Source organism: Hyperolius riggenbachi, chromosome 4 (genome assembly GCF_040937935.1).
Source record: "Hyperolius riggenbachi isolate aHypRig1 chromosome 4, aHypRig1.pri, whole genome shotgun sequence".
NCBI lineage: Eukaryota > Metazoa > Chordata > Amphibia > Anura > Hyperoliidae > Hyperolius > Hyperolius riggenbachi.
Window position 1 is genome coordinate 180,778,598 of NC_090649.1, and position 21,557 is coordinate 180,800,154.

Below are 21,557 nucleotides of genomic sequence, written 5' to 3' on the forward strand. Positions count from 1 at the left end.
ACTACTCCTCACGGTTTAGGGCCCGTAAAATGCCAGGGCAGTATAGGAACCCCACAAATGACCCCATTTTAGAAAGAAGCCACCCCAAGGTATTCTGTTAGGAGTATGGTGAGTTCATAGAAGATTTTATTTTTTTGTCACAAGTTAGCGGAAAATGACACTTTGTGAAAAAACACAATTAAAATCAATTTCCGCTAACTTGTGACAAAAAATAAAATCTTCTATGAACTCGCTATACTACTAACGGAATACCTTGGGGTGTCTTCTTTCTAAAATGGGGTCATTTGTGGGGTTCCTATACTGCCCTGGCATTTTAGGGGCCCTAAACCGTGAGGAGTAGTCTTGAAACGAAATTTCTCAAAATGACCTGTGAAATCCTAAAGGTACTCATTGGACTTTGGACCCTTTAGCGCAGTTAGGGTGCAAAAAAGTGCCACACATGTGGTATCGCCGTACTTGGGAGAAGTAGTACAATGTGTTTTGGGGTGTATTTTTACACATACCCATGCTGGGTGGGAGAAATACCTCTGTAAATGGACAATTGTGTGTAAAAAAATCAAAAGATTGTCATTTACAGAGGTATTTCTCCCACCCAGCATGGGTATGTGTAAAAATACACCCCAAAACACATTATACTACTTCTCCCGAGTACGGCGATACCACATGTGTGGCACTTTTTTGCACCCTAACTGCACTAAGGGGCCCAAAGTCCAATGAGTACCTTTAGGATTTCACAGGTCATTTTTGTTTCAAGACTACTCCTCACGGTTTAGGGCCCCTAAAATGCCAGGGCAGTATAGGAACCCCACTAATGACCCCATTTTAGAAAGAAGACACCCCAAGGTATTCCGTTAGGAGTATGGTGAGTTCATAGAATTTTTTATTTTTTGTCACAAGTTAGCGGAAATTGATTTTAATTGTTTTTTTTTCACAAAATGTCATTTTTCGCTAACTTGTGACAAAAAATAAAATCTTCTATGAACTCACCATACTCCGTACGGAATACCTTTGGGTGTCTTCTTTCTAGAATGGGGTCATTTGTGGGGTTCCTATACTGCCCTGGCATTTTAGGGGCCCTAAACCGTGAGGAGTAGTCTTGAAACAAAAATGACCTGTGAAATCCTAAAGGTACTCATTGGACTTTGGGCCTCTTAGCGTACTTAGGGTGTAAAAAAGTGCCACACATGTGGTACCGCCGTACTCAGGAGAAGTAGTATAATGTGTTTTGGGGTGTATTTTTACACATACCCATGCTAAGTGGGAGAAATATCTCTGTAAATGACAATTGTTTGATTTTTTTTACACACAATTGTCCATTTACATAGAAATTTCTCCCACCCAGCATGGGTATGTGTAAAAATACACCCCAAAACACATTATACTACTTTTCCTGAGTACGGCGGTACCACATGTGTGACACTTTTTTGCAGCCTAGGTGCGCTAAGGGGCCCAACGTCCTATTCACAGGTCATTCTTCTAGACTACTCCTCGCGGTTTAGGGCCCCTAAAATGCCAGGGCAGTATAGGAACCCCACAAGTGACCCCATTTTAGAAAGAAGACACCCCAAGGTATTCCGTTAGGTGTATGGCGAGTTCATAGAAGATTTTATTTTTTGGCACAAGTTAGTGAAAAATGACACTTTGTGAAAAAAAACCCAATAAAAATCAATTTCCGCTAACTTTTGACAAAAAATAAAATCTTCTATGAACTCGTCATACACCTAACAGAATACCTTGGGGTGTCTTTTTTTCTAAAATGGGGTCACTTGTGGGGTTCCTATACCGCCCTGGCATTTTACGGGCCCAAAACCGTGAGTAGTCTGGAAACCAAATGTCTCAAAATGACTGTTCAGGGGTATAAGCATCTGCAAATTTTGATGACAGGTGGTCTATGAGGGGGCGAATTTTGTGGAACCGGTCATAAGCAGGGTGGCCTTTTAGATGACAGGTTGTATTGGGCCTGATCTGATGGATAGGAGTGCTAGGGGGGTGATAGGAGGTGATTGATGGGTGTCTCAGGGGGTGGTTAGAGGGGAAAATAGATGCAATAAATGCACTGGGGAGGTGATCGGGAAGGGGGTCTGAGGGGGATCTGAGGGTTTGGCCGAGTGATCAGGAGCCCACACGGGGCAAATTAGGGCCTGATCTGATGGGTAGGTGTGCTAGGGGGTGACAGGAGGTGATTGATGGGTGTCTCAAGGTGTGATTAGAGGGGGGAATAGATGCAAGCAATGCACTGGCGAGGTGATCAGGGCTGGGGTCTGAGGGCATTCTGAGGGTGTGGGCGGGTGATTGAGTGCCCTAGGGGCAGATAGGGGTCTAATCTGATAGGTAGCAGTGACAGGGGGTGATTGATGGGTAATTAGTGGGTGTTTAGGGTAGAGAACAGATGTAAACACTGCACTTGGGAGGTGATCGGACGTCGGATCTGCGGGCGATCTATTGGTGTGGGTGGGTGATCAGATTGCCCGCAAGGGGCAGGTTAGGGGCTGATTGATGGGTGGCAGTGACAGCGGGTGATTGATGGGTGGCAGTGACAGGGGGTGATTGATGGGTGGCAGTGACAGGGGGTGATTGATGGGTGATTGATAGGTGATTGACAGGTAATCAGTGGGTTATTACAGGGGAGAACAGATGTAAATATTGCACTGGCGAATTGATAAGGGGGGGTCTGAGGGCAATCTGAGCGTGTAGGCGGGTGATTGGGTGCCCGCAAGGGGCAGATTAGGGTCTGATCTGATGGGTAACAGTGACAGGTGGTGATAGGGGGTTATTGATGGGTGATTGATGGGTAATTAGTGGGTGTTTAGAGGAGAGAATAGATGGAAACACTGCGCTTGGGTGGTGATCTGATGTCGGATCTGCAGGCGATCTATTGGTGTGGGTGGGTGATCAGTTTGCCCGCAAGGGGCAGGTTAGGGGCTGATTGATGGGTGGCAGTGACAGGGGGTGATTGATGGGTGATAGGTGATTGGCAGGTGATTGACAGGTGATCAGTGGGTTATTACAGGGAAGGACAGATGTAATTAATGCACTGGCGAATTGATAAGGGGGGGGGGTCTGAGGGCAATCTGAGCGTGTGGGCGGGTGATTGGGTGCCCGCAAGGGGCAGATTAGGGTCTGATCTGATAGGTAACAGTGACAGGTGGTGATAGGGGGTGATTGGTGGGTGATTGATGGGTAATTAGTGGGTGTTTAGAGAAGATAACAGATGTAAACAATACATTTGGGAGGTAATCTGACGGCGGGTTTGCGGGCGATCTAATGGTGTGGGTGGGTGATCAGATTGCCCGCAAGGGGCAGGTTAGGGGCTGATTGATGGGTGGCAGTGACAGGGGGTGACAGGGGGTGATTGATGGGTGATAGGTGATTGGCAGGTGATTGACAGGTGATCAGTGGGTTATTACAGGGAAGAACAGATGTAATTAATGCACTGGTGAATTGATAAGGGGGGGGTCAGAGGGCAATCTGAGCGTGTGGGCGGGTGATTGGGTGCCCGCAAGGGGCAGATTAGGGTCTGATCTGATAGGTAAAAGTGACAGGTGGTGATAGGGGGTGATTGATGGGTGATTGATGGGTAATTAGTGGATGTTTAGAGGAGAGAATAGATGTAAACAATGAAATTTGGAAGGTGATCTGATGTCGGATCTGCGGGCGATCTATTGGTGTGGGGGGGGGGGGGGTGATCAGATTGCCCGCAAGGGGCAGGTTAGGGGCTGATTGATGGGTGGCAGTGACAGGGGGTGATTGATGGGTGATTGACAGGTGATTGACAGGTGATTGACAGGTGATCAGGGGGGATAGATGCATACAGTACATGGGGGGGGGTCTGGGGGGGGGGGTCTGGGGAGAATCTGAGGGGTGGGGGTGATCAGGAGGGAGCAGGGGGCAGGGGGGGATAAAAAAAATAGCGTTGACAGATAGTGACAGGGAGTGATTGATGGGTGATTAGGGGGGTGATTGGGTGCAAACAGGGGTCTGGGGGGTGGGCGGGGGGGGGTCTGATGGGTGCTGTGGGCGATCTGGGGCAGGGAGGGGGGAAATCAGTGTGCTTGGTGCAGACTAGGGTGGCTGCAGCCTGCCCTGGTGGTCCCTCGGACACTGGGACCACCAGGGCAGGAGGCAGCCTGTATAATACACTTTGTAAACATTACAAAGTGTATTATACACTTTGTATGCGGCGATCGTCGGGTTAACATCCCGCCGGCGCTTCCGTATGGCCGGCGGGATGTTGCGGCGGGTGAGCGGCGCCAGGCGGAGGCGGAGGATCGCGTCACTGGTGACGCGATCGCTCCGCCCATGCCCCTACAAGGACCGCCGCCATTTGTCTATACGGCGGTCCTTGTGGGGTGCACTTCCCGGCCGCCAATTGTATATACAGCGGTCGGGAAGTGGTTAAATACAATGGGCCTGATACATTTCACTTTTTTTCTCTAAATTTTCTCCTAGGTGAATCTTCACATCTTATTAATAGAATGTTTGTTAAGTCACCAGCAAGCAAGAAAATACTCAAAAATAATTTTGACAGTACTTTTCCATTTATTTTTTTGTACTTTTTCAATTACAGATTGCTGAAAAGTTTTTAAACAGTATCTTACATTTTTTTAATCTATATCTGACTTTAAAAATACGGCAGCACAAGTAACTATTTTGATTGGTTTCTTTATTTTTTGTAGTCTAAGCACTGCTATTACTGTATGTATAAGTTATTTATGATGAGTGTTATCTGAGAAATAAAAATCTTATCATATTTTCTCTTTTAATTACAGTTTCAATTTATTAGGCATTGGAGTGGGTGCATTTTTCCCCAACTCCGACTCCGGGTACCCAAAATTGCTCCAACTCCACAGCCTTGATCTAGTCTACCAGGGGCAAACCCAGGATTTCAAGAGGGGATTCCTGAATGGTCTCCCTTAACCACGCACAATACAGTATAATAATATGGGAGGACATCATGCTAGGTACACACAATGCAATATCCCATCTGACTGACAGGATCTGACAATTATTTCCTAAATGTCTGATGTGCTCCCGATCAACAATGGGATCGATCAGGAGCAGTTTGGATACAGAGAATATTGAGGACAGGCGACATTGGTAATGAAGGGGAAAGTGAAGCATGCACACAGCAGGGCACAGGGCTGTGCTCATACCTGGCTCTGTTAAGTTCCCCAGAGCTGCTCCATATTCTGTACTGTACACACACTGCTGCTCCATGCAAAGTCAACTGTAGCAGAGAAAGAAAGGGGGCAGTGCTGTGAGCTGCAGAATGCCTGCAGATATTCTGGTGTCTCAATCTGTGCCTGCCCCTAGACACTGCACCGGCCCTAGTCTGAGGGGGGATTCTGGGCAGCTGTAATCCCCCCCCTCGTTTGTCTATGTCTACTACTACATACATTGCACAACATCCCAAAAATTGTACCTGCATTCACATTATGCTGTAAATCAAGTTTAGGAAAGACAAAATGCGTAAAGGCCCAACACATAAGGTGTGAAATAAACTCTTTTATGTTTATCCTTTTGCTGCTGGCCATTTTTTTTTTTTTAAAGTTAAAACCAAATATCTTCTATTTGCCCCAAAAGAAGATGTTAACTAGGCAGCAATGTAAAGTAGTGGATAGAGCAGGCCTGCCTTGCAGTGCTAGGGTCCTTGCTTCAAATCTGAGCCAAGACACGAAGCAAATGGACTTTGTAGGCCCTGCCTGTGTTTGTGTTTTCTTCTCTGGGTACTCTGGCTTCCTCCCATATCCTAAAAACACATAAATTAATTGGTATCCTCACCTTATGAACATTATAGACAAGGACTATAATAGGGCTCAGACTGTGAGCTCACTCCTATGAGGGACAATTAGTAACATAGCCATATTGGTAATGTGCTGTTAAAGATGTCAGTGCAATATTGAATAACACAACAGGCTGCAGGATGCAACCACTCTTCTTTTTCATATATGTAATTACTTTCCCTTCTGTGTCATGATCCCTTCCCAGAGATGTCACGTCAATTCATTTATGGGCAGAGATAGATGGGAAATTTAAAAATGTTCACTACACTTCACCAAGATGTTATATACACACACTTCAGCTAAAGCGGCAGGGAGGTTTTTTGACCCGCTCATTAAAAAGCAAAACTTTTTTTTGGCCTGCTCATTAAAAAACAAAACCCTTACAATTGTCTTCTACTTTTTCCTTCTACATTTGTACATTTTAAATAGAACAGTTCCAGACCCTTCTCCCCTCAAGGAATTCATTTTTTAGAAAAAGTTATCCGCCACCACACTGTGATTTGCTGAACTTCCTCTTTAAAGCACACCTGAAGGGCTATGGAGGCTGACATATTTATTAACTTTTAAACAATGCAGATTGGCTGGCTGCGCTGCTGATCTTCTGCCACTAATACTTTTAGCCATAGCCCCTGAACAAGCATGCAGATCAGGTATTTTTGACTGAAGTCTGGGTTAGTTGCATGCTTGTTTCAGGTGTGTGATTCAGACACTACTGCAGCTAATTTGATTAACAGAATGCTAGGCAACTGTCATTGTTTAAAAGGAAATAAATAAGGCAGCCTTTGTATCCCTCTCAGAGACTTAAAGAAAATTCCTCCAAGTGCCTTCTGCCTCTGCTCAGAGGCCTACATAAAATGTTTAGATACAAAACTCTGCCTTCTGCTTCTACTCTGATGCCTGTATAATTAAAGGCGTGAGTGGATATAGGAAAGTATGCACTGACATTATATAGTGTTGTAAAAGGACAGTCTTTAACAGATACACAATTTTCTCTGTATGTATTTCAAGGCTTTAGTTTTGGTCCAAGTTGAATAAAAGTAAATAAGACCACCAATCAAAAATGACTTTTTTTCAATGTAACAGCTTTGCCCTTCTGCCCCACTTATTGATTCTGTGCATTCAACCATGATGCTGATCAAATCCCTAGGCACTATGCTAATATTGAAAGTTTTTGGAATTAACATATTAGAACCTTTGCCTTCAACAATGACATATGTATCAAATTAGATAAACACAAGACCATTTATTTTTACCCTTTTTAATTCTATATCGTTATTGAATTTCGACTGAACCCTGCCAATTGTTTTTGAAAAAAAAAACATATTTGGTAAATGTTATTCTTGATGATTATATGTTTTTATAATATTGTAGATCAGATAATGAAGGTTATTTTTTAACATCGTTAGTGAAACTATTGACACTGAAAAGTAAAAGAACGGAGTAAAGCATTTTATTTGTACCGGATCTGTCATCACCTTAGTGCCATACAATTTACAGAAACAATTCTAACTGTGTCTATATGCTGCGATTAGATGGAAGAAATGATTGCACTTTGTATGGAAGTGAGAAAAAAATTCATGCAGCTCCCACTAAGGGTGTTAAAGATTCTCTACATTTGTGGCCTGCAGACTAGAGGTGTGATATGCTATTACATATTATTAATTTAAAAATAGGAACAACCGGCAAATTAAAATGATCTTACCTTTCCATAAATCATTTAAATTGTCACTTTGCCAATCGAACATAATTAAAACAAAAATATATTAAAATGTAATATTTTAGTTTGCTCATTATTATAAATGGCATCATCAAAATAAATTCAAATGTATGGAAATATGTACCTTGTATTTATTAAAACACATGGGGCTTGATTCATTAAAGGACATCCGAGGTGAAAATAAACTGATGAGATAAACAATTGTATCGATCCTCCTTCTCCTAAAAATAACTTTTTAATTTTTCCCACAGTTTTAGTTTATATTTAAATCTAGTTTGTAAGTTTTTACTATTTCACTGTCTCTGCTCAGTGACATGTGCGTGTGTGTATGCCAGAGCTCAAATCTACTACTGACCCTTTTTTATCTCTTTCCTGCTCCCAGAAGCTGTTTACAGGTAGTAAAGTGTTTTATGGCTGTAACTACATATCCTTGAAGGTTACGCTATAGTTTGACCTAATCTTGGCAGAAACTGTCACTTGCATACCTGATGTTTAACTCTTTCAGGGAGAGATAGAAAAAAAAAGAACACATCATAGTAATTTGTGTGCTTGGAACTGTACATACACATGTCTGTCTCATCATGCCACATGTCACCTCGGTTGTCCTGTAAGCTGTGCTGCTAAAGTAGAACAGCTTAAATGGAGCAACGCTAGTTAAAATGTCATTGCGCACACTACAAGCAGTAGTGCTACGTACAGTACACTGCTTTTAAATAACATCCGATCCTTTAATCGTGCCCTGAGCCCCTTCGGGTCTTGTAGCATTTTAGGACGAGATCCCTGCACAGTGACACATTTCAAGAATAAAATGCTATCTAAAACATGTAAACTCAGTCACAAGTAAAAGCATACATTATATCCTTAACAAAAGCAAACTAACACAAGTAGACATGATAAAGTAATACATGTATTCCACAACTTACCATCTTTAAATGATATATTATCTTCACTTCTGTGAGATATTTTAAATATACTTGTGCCACAATGGTGTTGTGTAATAAAATAAAAAATAATTCAGGTCTGCTACTTTAAATTTTATTTACAGTACACTAAAAGAGCATTGTGATTAAGAAAATTGCATGAAGGCACAGAGCTGATTTTTTTTTTACTGCTTGGAATGTCTAAAAAGAAAAAGAAAAGAGAGCATTTTGGACTGCAGTCAGTAATACCTAATGTTACAGTCATGTACAGTGATTATAGTGTGTTGTTCAATAACATACTGAAGGACACACATTTATGCAACAAAAGGCTTCAGTTTCAGTATAACTATACAATAGTGTAAATAATTCTAGAAACTCCAAGGAGTGATAGAAGAGCACATAAAATGTATTTTTAATGAAGGAATTAGCAGTGACATGCAAGAGGTTGTCACTTACATCTCTTTTGGTAGCTATGCATATACATATGTAATGGATTAAATGGATGAAACTCAGTAGAGCATGCTTAAAGTAATTTGTGTTGGACTAGCGCAACTAGAGGACATGATGGTGTATTTAATAAGTTTATCTTGTCTGGATTCCATGGGGCTAATTTATTAAAGTGAAAAATGTTTACTTTGAGTTAGGCTTGTGAAAAGATGGGATGTAATTAGATTGAACTGAGGAGCATACCTATGTTTAATGCATCAATTTGCAGCATTTTAATTTATATTTGCTACCTACTTGTCCTTAATCAAAGATAAACCTTTCAATGAACTGATGCAAAGTAGAAAATTGCTAAGCAAAAAAAGTGAAATCAAAGTTGGATAACAGTTGTTTCAGTCTCCAAGGAAACATGATTGCCCATGAAACTGCCATTATGTCTGTTGGCCCTTGGCATACACCCACCTGCTTACTATTTTAGCACTGCTGCACTTAAAACAATGAAAGTCAATAAACTTCACTATTTTCATTCTCTCTTTTATTGCTTCAACTGATAAAAGAATCTATTGCAGGTTAAAGCATGAACTCTTACAATTGTCACCTTCCTGTAGTAAAAACAGAGGTAATCTGGGAGTCCATTATTTAAATGAGTTATGCTCATGTGAGTGCCTACTCTCCACTACCATATCATTCATAACTCACACTTACCAGCCACCTCCAGAAGCTCCATGGGTGGGTGCATTTAATAAAGGTGTCCAGTAAAAAGGTGCAAGTTACTGCAAATAGTAGAATGTCAGTAACTGTACCCCTATTCTAGAAATCCAGATAGTAGAATATTGTTAATTATGGTAGACTAATATTCTACTATTCCAGGTTTACAGCCCACAGCTGGCCAAATTACCACTTTTGGTAGACTTGCAGCCTCGTATCTTATCTAGTGCAATTACCGCCCCCACGGGGGCCCAAATTACTCCAGCATCCTACCTAAGAGAAGCTAACTGTCGCTGCATCCAGCAGTTTTGTCCCTGTGTCCCAGGCGCAGTAACTGACAGCTGGGACCAGGGGGAGCTGGACGGGCGAGCGAGGTGGGCGGGTGCGGGTGGAGCGAGGTGGGCGGATGCAGACGAGCGAGGTGGCCGGGTGCGCGCCTGCGTCGGGTGCGCCAGGCGCACGCTCGGCAAGCGGCAGCAGCGGTTGCTTGCGCAGCGCGCGCATGCGCACTGGCGGCGGCCGTAGGCCTAGAGCCCGGTTTTAAACAGACTGGGTCTACTAGTTCAGCTATATTATGGCTGAGAACCTATAATTGCTTGCCTTGATAGTGAGAAGTATGGCGTTCAGTATGTAGTTGTATACTGGGTGCCGCATAGCTGCTATTTACAAAGTGGCCTATAGCGGCGCTGATAATTGCAGGTGCGCTTTGTGCATTTTTCACCTGCTTCATTCTGAATCATAAGTCCAGTGCAAAGTGCCATGCAAGTGCAATCTGCAAGAGGTGGCAGATGCAGAGATACATGACTAAAGTTGGGGTAAAGACAATGGTAAGAACAACACTTTCAGCACCCTTATTAGCCCTCATTTTCCCCCAGACCCTCAATAAGCCCCTTTCTCTTCCCACCCACCTCCTCAGTATGCCCCTCTGATCTCCCTTCAATCATACTTAGTATGCCCCTCTGTTCTCCCACCCATCCACCTCCAGCATCCTCATTAGCCCTCACTCTCCTTCCCCTGGACCGTCAATTTATCCCCTCTATGCCAACACAATCTCCAGCACCCACAATATTCCCCTCTGTCCTTTTATCCAGCCCAAGCACCCTTAATATATAACTATGTCCTCCCACCCACCTCCAGCATCCTCATTAGTTCTCACACTCCTCCCCTGACCCTAAATTTACCTCCTCTCTCCCCACACATCACCCAGCCCCCCCCCCCCCCCCCCCCCAATATGCCCCTCTGCCCTCTCCGCCTCCAGAATCTTTAATATGCCCCTTTGTCCCTCCACCTACCCATGGCACCCTAATTAGACCTCACTCTCCCACTCAGAACCTCAATAACTGCCTACCTCTTCTCACCCACACCCAGCACCCTCAATCCTCATGTCATTTCCACCCCCAGCATCCTCTATTCTCCCACCCACTTTCACCATCTCAGCATTTATTCCCTCCCCTATTCTCAATAATCAAACCTCTCTCCTCTCATAAGCACCCAACACCCTCAATATGCCCTTCTGTCCTCTCACACAACCTCCAGCACCCTCAATATCCCCCTCTCTCCTCCCACCCACCCCCAGCATCTTCAGCCCTCACTTCCCACATCATTCCTCCTGCCCTTTCCATGGACACTCTCCTGTGTCTCCCTGCACAGGAGGCACAGAAGGTACATCTTGTGAGTCTCTCACCTGATCCTGATGTCTTCGTACTCCTCTGCAGCTAGCCACTCACTCTACTACCCTGTTTTTATGCATTTCACATATGTTGGAGATAACATTTGGTGCATTTCATGTGTCAGATGTAGTGTTTGCCGCATTACATGTATCAGAGGTAGCATTTGCATGTGTGGGAGGTAACTTTTATCTGCATTTCATGTGTCTGTGGTAAAGTTTGCTGTATTTCATATGTTAGAAGTAATGTTTGCTGTATGTTATGTGTCAGAGATAACATTTGCGGCATTATTAACTGCATTTATTATTTAATGGTTATAGTGGCTACATTTGATACTTTATGGTTATTTTTGCAGTAATTGGTATTTTGGGGCTTACACATTTAAGGCCCCACCCCCTTAGACCACCCCTCAAAAAGGTGTGTTTGATTGGAGGATGGGGGGCTGTCTGTAAATAATCATTCCCGGGTGTCAAATACCCTAAGTATGCCACTGCTTCCTGCATTATTACAGAAAAATTTACAATTTTTCCTGTGTCAGGAGGACAAGAATAGTTTTTAAATTTATTCAGGGAAAAATGTATGTGCAGTCTGTAATTATTAGATGAAATTGTCCTCCTCCTAAATTGCATTACTGCATAAGAGCTGTAAATGCCTTTTTACTAAGCAATATGCTAATAAACAAATTTTATTATAACACAGATGCTCTCCTGTTCACACAGGAACAGATGATGATCTAAAACATATAATCCGTGTACATTTCTTCTATTTAGATGGCAACCCGTGGGAAATTAAGCAAAATGTGACATCACTGTTGGTGCAACCTGTTACTATTTCTCTTTTGAGAAGACTCTTTTCTCTGACATATAATACTGTGGCAGATCAGTGCCTTCCCATTAAAGTGCCTGAATCAGGTAATGTAAACTTAAGTACTATTTTAAAAGAAAAGTCAAAATGGAAATCATTGTAATTTACACAGAATGGAAATATAATATTTGCTAAATGTTTTTGTTTTTTTTTATGCTTAGAGAGTTGAGTTGTAATGTATATCAGAACTGATTGAGATGACATAGATCACCTTGATCAGGTGATATGTTTGTAAGGCTTTAGTGTGCTGGTCATGTGCCTTTTCTGTTTCCTGTGCATACTACAGTCTAGAGCCTTCCAAGTCTATCACATGATCAAAGTAATCACATGCTTCACAATGATGTCTGCTGCACACAGGCAACTAAAAATCAGATGTAGACATGTGTTCTCAGCATGACCATCACCGTAATGCCTAAAAGCTGACATCCAATAATTCAAATTCTGTTTACTATGTACAAAATGATAGAATTAGAAAAATACTGTAGATAAAGTCAAAGCAAAGATGACTATGACAAGACTACCATCAGGGATATATAGGACTGGTGTACCAGAGCCAGTGTGGTGCACATGAGCTGACCAGGGGATAATCGCAGCAGTTAGAAAGACTGACTCACCATGCATTGCTGCTGTGCATCGGTCACAGTAATTAAGCATTACTTAATAGCCAGGACCTCCCATAGTTCCTCACTCTTCTTCTGTCACTACAGATAGAGGCCACTATTGTTATTATTTCCATCCACTGGCTATTACCTGTGGCAGTGGCTGGATAGTGAACTGGTTAAGGTCTCTGCCTCTGACACAGTAGACTGGAGTTTGAATCTTTGCTCATCATGTTACTGTGCTGTGATCTCTTACTGTAGTTTGTAATGGGGTCTGGTTTATTGCTGGAGTTTGACACTGTGATCTTGTCTGTTACTGGAAAAGGTCACATTCACACGTTTGGTATTCCTATGCCACTTACTTCCTGCTTAGACAACTTAAACTAAGCTAAACCCTAGAAGATCCCTCAGCATAGTAAATTGATCACTAGGTTTAGGTTTCTTAGCTTCACTAAACACTTTTGAGGTCCAATAATAATTATTTGCTTTTTATATTAGAATTTCTAGAAATTGATTTACAAAAAAATCATTTCAGTTGGGATAGCTACTGATACAGAAACGTTACAAATCCTCCTAGTCTGTCAACATTGACCATGCTGGTTTTATTTTCTTGCCTTACCAGTTTTTGTAGGATGACTTTAGATGTGTTTGGATTATATATGAAAGCATTTTTTCTATATTTGCAGAATTGTGGGTACTGCTCAACCTGTGCTTGGTAATCATTATTAAGTGGAGTGATACTCTATGCCATATGTTACCACTTTATTCAATTTCACTTGTTTAGGCATGGAATTTCTCCACACTGTGGATGTTTAATGTGTACTCCTGGGCCCTTCTTTGAACTCATATAGACCAGGAAAGAGGCTATTAATATTGTTGTACAACCAAACCTCTGACAGAGCCATTCCAGTTCACATTACTAGAATTGAAGCCAAGGGTGGTTCCTGGTAATGCCTCCAGCATACATTTTCTTTTATTTTTTTCTCACTGCACAGTTCTATCTATATGTACTCTTTAATTTGATCTTGGCTTTCTACTAGGAAAACATCTACAGTGTTTCTAGGTCTATGCCTGAGGCACTTAGTCTCTAGATAAATAAGGTTATTTTTGAGGGGAGAAAGGAAATCAACAAAATAATGATGCAGTAAAGAAACAGTGACGCTCTTTAAATTAGATATAAAATGATGGCTCTTTGTGTTTCTGTGTCAATAGCAACCATGGAACACAAAACAATGACTTCGCACTAAAAAAAAAAATAAAAAAAATACACACAATATTTTGAAGGCTACAGCAGATTAATTATTTTAACCTTTTTAAGCTAAAAATTGCAGTTGATTTATTATCTGTTGAAGCAATAGTTAAAACAAAGTAAATCATAATAGTGGCTGTCTAAACAGAAATGAGTGGCTAGCTTAGGTAGAATCAAATAAAGTATGGAAGACATCTTGTGGCCAAATAGTAAAATTACACCTACATATATTTATTTTAATAAAAAGACCCACACCTACATTTAAAATTAACACCTTACCTCCCACACTGTTCTATAATTACCCAAACAAAAATTTTGCATGGGCTTGTAATTAGTGATGGACGCAAAGCTGAAAAAAAATGCACCTTTATTTCAAAATAAAATATTGGCGCCATACATTGTACTAGGGGAATATTTTAAATGTTGCAATAACTGGGAAAATGGGCAAAAAAAGTGTGGAGTTTAATTACAGTAGCATGTATTATTTAAAATTATAATTGCCAAAAACTGAGAAATAATATATTTTTTTCAATTTTGTTCTTATTTTTCCCGTTAAAATGCATTTAAAATAAAATACTTCTTAGCAAAATGTACCATCCAAAAAAGCCTAATTGGTGGTGAAAAAAACAAGTTATAGATCATTTCATGGTAATAAGTAGTAATTACATTTAGGCCAATGAATGGAAGGAGCACTGAAAGGTAAAAATTGCTCTGATACAGAAGGGAAAAAACCCTCAGAAGTAAAGTGGTTAATTTAAAATAAATACAGTAATAATAAAAACAAAGCATATACATAATGTATGCATATATAACTATCTTCCTGTTTGACACTAAGCGAACTTTTCAGAGATGTTCTAATTGCCAGTGTTTTGAAAAACGGTTGGTTAATATAATCAAATGGGCTATTTCACTCTGAGTTGAATATTTTTTGTTTTAAATCACAGAGATGGTGCATGTAGAATTTTTGCAATAAGTGTATGTACTGTATATACAAAATGGTGCCTAAGTGAGAACCAGTCTCGTGGCTGAGTTTTGAGGTTGGCACCCAGGACACTATCAGCATTGAGTTTTTGTGTTTCCTCTCTGGGCGAGTGTGTTTTCCATCTGGGCGAGTGTGTTTTTTCTCTGGGTCCAGGAACTTTTGTTTTCTCTCACATATCTAAAACACATTAAATTACTAGAAGCCTTCTTCTAGATGAAGTAGGGACTTTCAGTTGTATGTTCATTTGAGGGACAGTGAAGTGCATTTACACTACTGTGTCACCATCAGGGATGAGCAGAAACTACGCCAGTGCAAATTTACGCATCGTAGTTCGCATCTGCGCATCGTAGTTCATAGGTGAAGTTTCAAAACTACGCTTACGAATTTATGCGTAGCAAAGTGCCGCTACACGTAGTTAACAAGTGTATTGCGTAGTGAACTTCGAATGCGTTTGTATGCTTACAAATGTACGCATTGGAAAGGGGAATGTACGCATAGAAGAGTTCCTGGTATAAGCATTTAAAGAGGAATTAATGCGTAAAATTTTCTGCATACGGGCATAAGCATCCGCATATACTACGCTTCACACTACACGTAATTGCGTATTTTAACGCATAGTCTACGAAATGCAAACTAAATGAATATTTGATTTAGAAGCTGTAGTTTGGTGAAGCGTAATTGCGCAAAACTACGCATAGTTCCATCGTAGCGAAGTTGGCTGACTACGACCATCCCTGGTCACCATAGATATGTTAAATGCATTGAAGAAATAAATAGCTAAAACCAACCAAACAGCCCATTCAATAAAGCTCTGGAAATTACAGGAAAGTGAATAACTGAAATTGCATTGAAACTGATATGTTCCTCTTTGTACTGATTTACCAAATAAGCTACAAAAGCTGATAAACCAATTTTGTCTTTGAAACAAAAAACGTAACGTCATGCATTTACCAAATCTCTCAACATCAAGTATCCAAGCAAACATAAGCAGTACATCCAGTCACTTTAATAAGCACATTTTATAGATGTGTTAAAGCATTGATATGCAATAGATTTGCCATGCTTGTGTGCTTACATTTGTTTCTTTATTGCACTTATGTACTAGATTATTTGTGTATGTTTCAAACTTAACTTAGATGCATCAGAGCACAAGTCTGAAGTTTGAGGTCATTTACTTGAAGTTGCATTTATTGCAAAAGTAGAACTTTGTTATTCCTTTAAAATATTATTACTCTTTCATCTCCACTTAAGGACCAGGGGATTTTGCTATGATCGATGCTGCGTGGGCTCTCCAGCCCGCAGCACCGATCAGGATTGAGCCAGGGTGACCAGACTTCCCCCTTTTTTCCCCACTAGGGGGATATCCTGCTGGGGGGGTCTGATTGCCGCCGGCTATTTCTGCGTAGCGGGGGGACTCCTCAAAGACCCCCTCCGCAGCTATTTCTGCCCTCTCTGCCCTTACCTGCTTCTCCCGCAGGCTATGGGCTGCGCAGGAAGGATATCCGTCCTGCGCCGTCTAGGATAGGCTTCAGCCTATCAGATGCCGGCAATCCCCGGCCAATCAGAGGCCGGGGATCGCCGATCTCCTTTACAGCGCTGCTGCGCAGCAGCGCCGTATGATGTAAACAGCGGGGATTTCTTCCCCGCGTGTTTATATTTAGCTTGCGAGCCGCGATCGGTGGCTTGCCGGCTGTTCACAGAGACACCCTCCGTGAACTGGCATGGAAAGGCCGCTCGAACAAGCGGCCGTTTCCATACTAAACCACTAACGACCCGCTGACGCCTATCGGCGTTAGGCGGTCGTTAAGTGGTTTTAAACAACAACATATTATGCAGTGCTATAAGATTAACAGAGGCCGCTACAACAAACCTTCAGTACATAGATAGCAAGTAAACTATGACAGAAGAGGACAAAACGACCCTGCCAATTAAGCTAACAACAGAGGTAGTACTCTTCAAAACAAATTTAGAATTCTTGCTTAAAATAATGTTTTATGTTTTTTAGCTATAGCCGTGTTTGGAAAGAACAATTAAAAACATCTAAAAAACTAAACAATTTCCATTGGAAGTGGAGTTCACTTTAAAATGTGTTTAGTGTATATATAATTGTGTGCTTTAAATCTTAAAATCCTACATTTCAAAGCAGCCCTGCTTATATCTCCTGCTGGTTTACATAAATTCCCCTTGAAAATGTCATTCACTGGAACCCTTATCTACAAATAGGAATATGGAAAAGCAGACTGTGTAGAGTTGCTCATTATTCAATGTGAAACACCTCAGTTTAGCTGCCAGCTCTGGGCTTTTTCCCCTTGTTTTTATAAGCGTACATAGTTTAACACTGTGTTTTTATTTTTGTCATTTTAAACAGAAAGTGTTTCTATTACACTACAAATCCAAACCAGCAAAGAAAACAAGATCATATCAAACTCAATTGGATTCCTTAGAGGATCACTACTTCCAGGTAAGTTAATATCCCATGGTTTTCATGGGCCACCTGTATACATATTTATACAATGAATTTACCATTCATGCAACAGTGATGTAATTAAAACCTATAAAATGTTTATACTGTAGAGTCAATGCTAGTCAGGACCAATGATGAGCAAGTTCAATTTCATGAAATGCAAAATCATTCTGAAGTGTAAGCCGAGGCTAACTCACCTAGATCGCCAACTCCCTTCTGATGCACTCCATGCTGCTCTCCATCTTCTGACACTTTGGCCTTCATAGCAAAAGCTCTGATGTATAAGGCGGAAGTGTTGGAAGATGAAGAGCAGCATGAAGCACATTAAAGGGAGGTGGCGGTCTAGTGGAATTAACGTCTGCTTATACAGCCTCCCACAAACTCCAGACCAATTTCCCTTTTTGCAAACATTAAAGTACCAAAAACTAGTATATAGAAAATTATACTTGTATTAATTATCACCCTGTTAGTATACTAACGACAGCTATAACAAAAGATAAGTAAGTACTCAGTTATGTAAACCACCATAGTCTTAGCCTTCTTATCACACTTACTAGTTCGGAAGATGTAACCTATATGGAGTGACTTATTAACTTATAGATGAGCAAAATTGTAGTATTCGGCTTGTCAAGGGGTTATTAATCCATCATTTTAAACTGCAGGAGTGTTAAGGTGCTCTTTCAGTTTAGTGTCAAATTTAAGTTCAGTTTCTGTGAATTGGTTTTCTTTTATATTGGGGAACCAAATCTGAATCCTATTGAAGTCAATGGGGAGCCTATATAGCTGCAAAAGTCCCCTCATAGGTGTCCAGAACAATGTGAATAAAGTAAAAAAAATGAGGAAAAATCTTTATAGCCATTAGGTGGGGCATTTTATGCAACTTACTGGCCAGCATAGAAGATATGACAATCCTTTACTGCATTGTGGCTTCTTTTTGGACAACCCCCCCAATTCCTTTCATTGTACTCGCCTTAAAAAACACTGCTAAAGATGTGTTAGCCACATGTAAAAAAATGTTTTTTTTTTTAGAATGAGCATCTGGTTCCAAGGGTTTGTCACATATGCAGTTTTTATTGGCCAATGATTGGCTTATTTTTTTACTCCCATGCAGTGGGAGGGCTTATCTACACAATCTGTGCTTAGTATTCAAAATGAGTTGGCCCTCATACTACATGGGACACACAAGCAAGTAATACATGTGTTGTGGGTAAGGAAGGGATGAATGCAGGAGATGTTCCCGAACAGATAGATAGTGTGTTACTGTACAATTTCAAATTCCTCAGCACTACTGAATACTTGAAGTGAACACAGCTTGTCTTCATGTCTATTTAAAGTACTTTGTTAGCAAATCCCTGATATTTGTGGATACATATTAAGATCCCAGTTGGACCCGAATGAATTTAATTTTATCAGAGGAAACATCTGCACCCATTAACCCATCAATCACATCACACTTTCAGTCTTCAGATGTCACTTCCAAAGCAAGTAAAATGTATGAAGTTGCTTCTGTGGCTGGGTAAAAACATCTGGGCAGGCCTTATTTAATCTGCCATTACCTCATGTCTACATGTTTGGTTTCATTACAGTGATGGCCTCCTTGAGGAATGTAATAATTCTAAAAGATTAGATAAGTAAGCACGCAGTCATAGAATGAGCAAGAGGAAGGTGTTTGCTAATCTATTAACATAAATGCAGGAAAAATCTTTTAGAAACAATGCCTTCAGTTTGCTAAAAATCAATGAAGCTCTACAAAAATATCTTAAGACACTAGTAGAGGTTTATTAATAGCCTTTCCTGGCTTCCTTAACCACTTCCAGACAGCACTAATTGAAATCTACGCCTTGTTTGGGAGCTTGCCCTGCCAGGACATAGATTTCAATAATCACACTGCACGCTCCCATTGCTGCTGCCTATTTTGCTGCTCTCCCACCGCTACAGCCCACTTGCCCTACTGTTGCAGTTGCTATGACAGCAGAGCTCCATGAGCCTGTCTCATCTGCTCCTGACCCAGTGATCACTATGAGCCAAAATTTAATTTGAGAAATGTTGGTACCATATACTGTATGATAGTGCAAATTTTATTTTACTTTTGGCACAACTAATTTTTATATTATGTTATTTTTTGAAAAATATTCTGTCAGTATGTGACTGTATTTACTTATTAAATCTTTATAGTAAAAAGGTATTTATCTGGGAAGGGGTGGTGGGATATCTTAAGGCTTCTAGATTTCACTACAAGTCCACCTATACTTGTACTACCACCTCCTCCTTCTGGGCAAGTGAATGTATTGTAGAATAGTTCTTGATGCAACAACGTGGACTGTTATTGCTCAGGGAGTGGAGCCTCATGCTTGTGGGCTCTAAATCTCCTGGGAAATACCAGCCTCTATCAGGGATGAAGAACTAAAAGCTTAGGAGAGATCCATGCATTATGTGATATGTTAAGAAAAAAACAATGTTGGGATGTTTCAGAAGATATACCAAGGAAAAGTAAAAAAAAAAGCAACAAGGAAGCACTACAGGCACTGTTGACAATGCAGCAACCAGAAATCACTCACTTCCCCATCCCCAACTACCGTCATAGCATGTGCTCATGCACAGCACAATGGATGAGTAGCATACTAGATGAAGACCTTTGACAAAGGAGGCCAGGGTTTTAATTATAGCTGCAGCCAGTTACCTATTCAGTAGGGAGTCCTTGGGTAAGACTTTCTAATACTGCAGGGTGGCCTATTGAGCACACCCTTAGTTGCTGCAGGTCTCAAGTGCTTTGAGTCCAAAAGGTAAAAAAAGCACACTACTACTACTACTACTACTGCTACTGCTACTGCTACTGCTGCTGCTGCTGCTGCTGCTGCTGCTGCTGCTGCTGCTGCTACATTTAAGAGATCAAGCATGCAAATTTCACATGCTTACCAATATTTTATATGGGTGCCTATGCAGCGCCCCAATATATTTCGATTTTTGCGCAGCACAATAGTGGTGGTGGGGGAGAGGTATTTTAAGGTTAGGCATCTGTTGGGAGTGTTTTAAAGTTAGGTGTGAAGGGGAGTCTTTAAGGTTAGGTGTGGAGAGTGGAGCTAGTTAAGGTTGGGCATGGGGGGAGCTTTGGGGTTAGAGGGAGGATTCTGTTTGAATATAGGGTTCGGTTTAGTTGTAGTAAAATATAAAATATTGGTATAATTTACCAATATTTTACTATCATAATTGCCAATTTAAAAAATGTTTAATATAGGTAAATAAATTAACAATCTACTTGCCAAAATAAGGAACCCAAATTTCCCAGCACCTCCTTTTCATGCACACATAAAATATACTTTGAGATTGCTTTAACGCTATGTGTGGTCATTTTTTGGGGGGTGTCTTTGCAGCATGATGAAAAGAAACTATATAGAGAAGATGACGCAAAAATAAAGCAAGAAATCTCATGATAAATGTTTTGTCTATCAAAGCCTGAGTATCAGTTGTTTCAATATCTTATCCACTATGGCCTATTACATAATGACCACTGCTACACTGCCCACCAAGAGATTTGGCAGATGCAGCAAGAGAGGATTACAGCGTGCTACCTCAATGTCATTTACTGCTACCTAAGTGTTCAGTTGCATAGTGCAGTCATAAATGCTCTGGCCCTAAAAAGATAAAAGAAATTTCAAAGGATATTTTTTAAAAAGGATATGTTGTAGCCAAATTTCTTTTGTATTGCCTGGATACATTTTGCTGAATTTCTTATGTAAAGTAGAATCAGATGAGTAATCATTTTATTGATAAACTAAAAGTTATATTGCACAAAATGGGGAAAGAGGCGCCCTGGTGTATGTATAAAACCATTCAAAAATAGAATAAAATAGAAAAAGGTTGAGGTGGCTTACATCAGTGGTGAAAACCTTTGTGTAAACAAAAAGGTTTTATTTTTGCACAGGCAACGCATTTTGCGGATCTGAGCCTGCTTTCTCAGGCTAATAAAAGTGGCAATTTAAAAAAAAGCCTTCCAGAATAGGGTGCCTCTGATAGGGTTTTTTTTCAAATGCATCCAGGTCCAGGTTCATCCAGACCACCCAGAGTGGAGTCTGGTTCATTGTCTCCACCTACTTCCTGTGGTTGGTTGCCCCATCTGCAACCTGCCTTTGTGAGTAAAGCATCTATTTCTTCTTTCATTA

At 40.9% G+C, this 21,557-nt stretch overlaps 1 protein-coding gene across 1 annotated transcript in view; it reads left to right on the forward strand.

Moving 5' to 3' along the window:
- NAALADL2 (N-acetylated alpha-linked acidic dipeptidase like 2) overlaps nt 1–21,557 on the forward strand; it is an 808,485-nt gene that overhangs the window by 560,019 nt on the left and 226,909 nt on the right. Inside the window, exons 6-7 of the mRNA XM_068281050.1 lie at nt 12,010–12,150; nt 17,302–17,394. Coding sequence (XP_068137151.1) covers nt 12,010–12,150; nt 17,302–17,394 — 234 coding nt within the window. The remainder of the gene's footprint in view (nt 1–12,009; nt 12,151–17,301; nt 17,395–21,557) is intronic.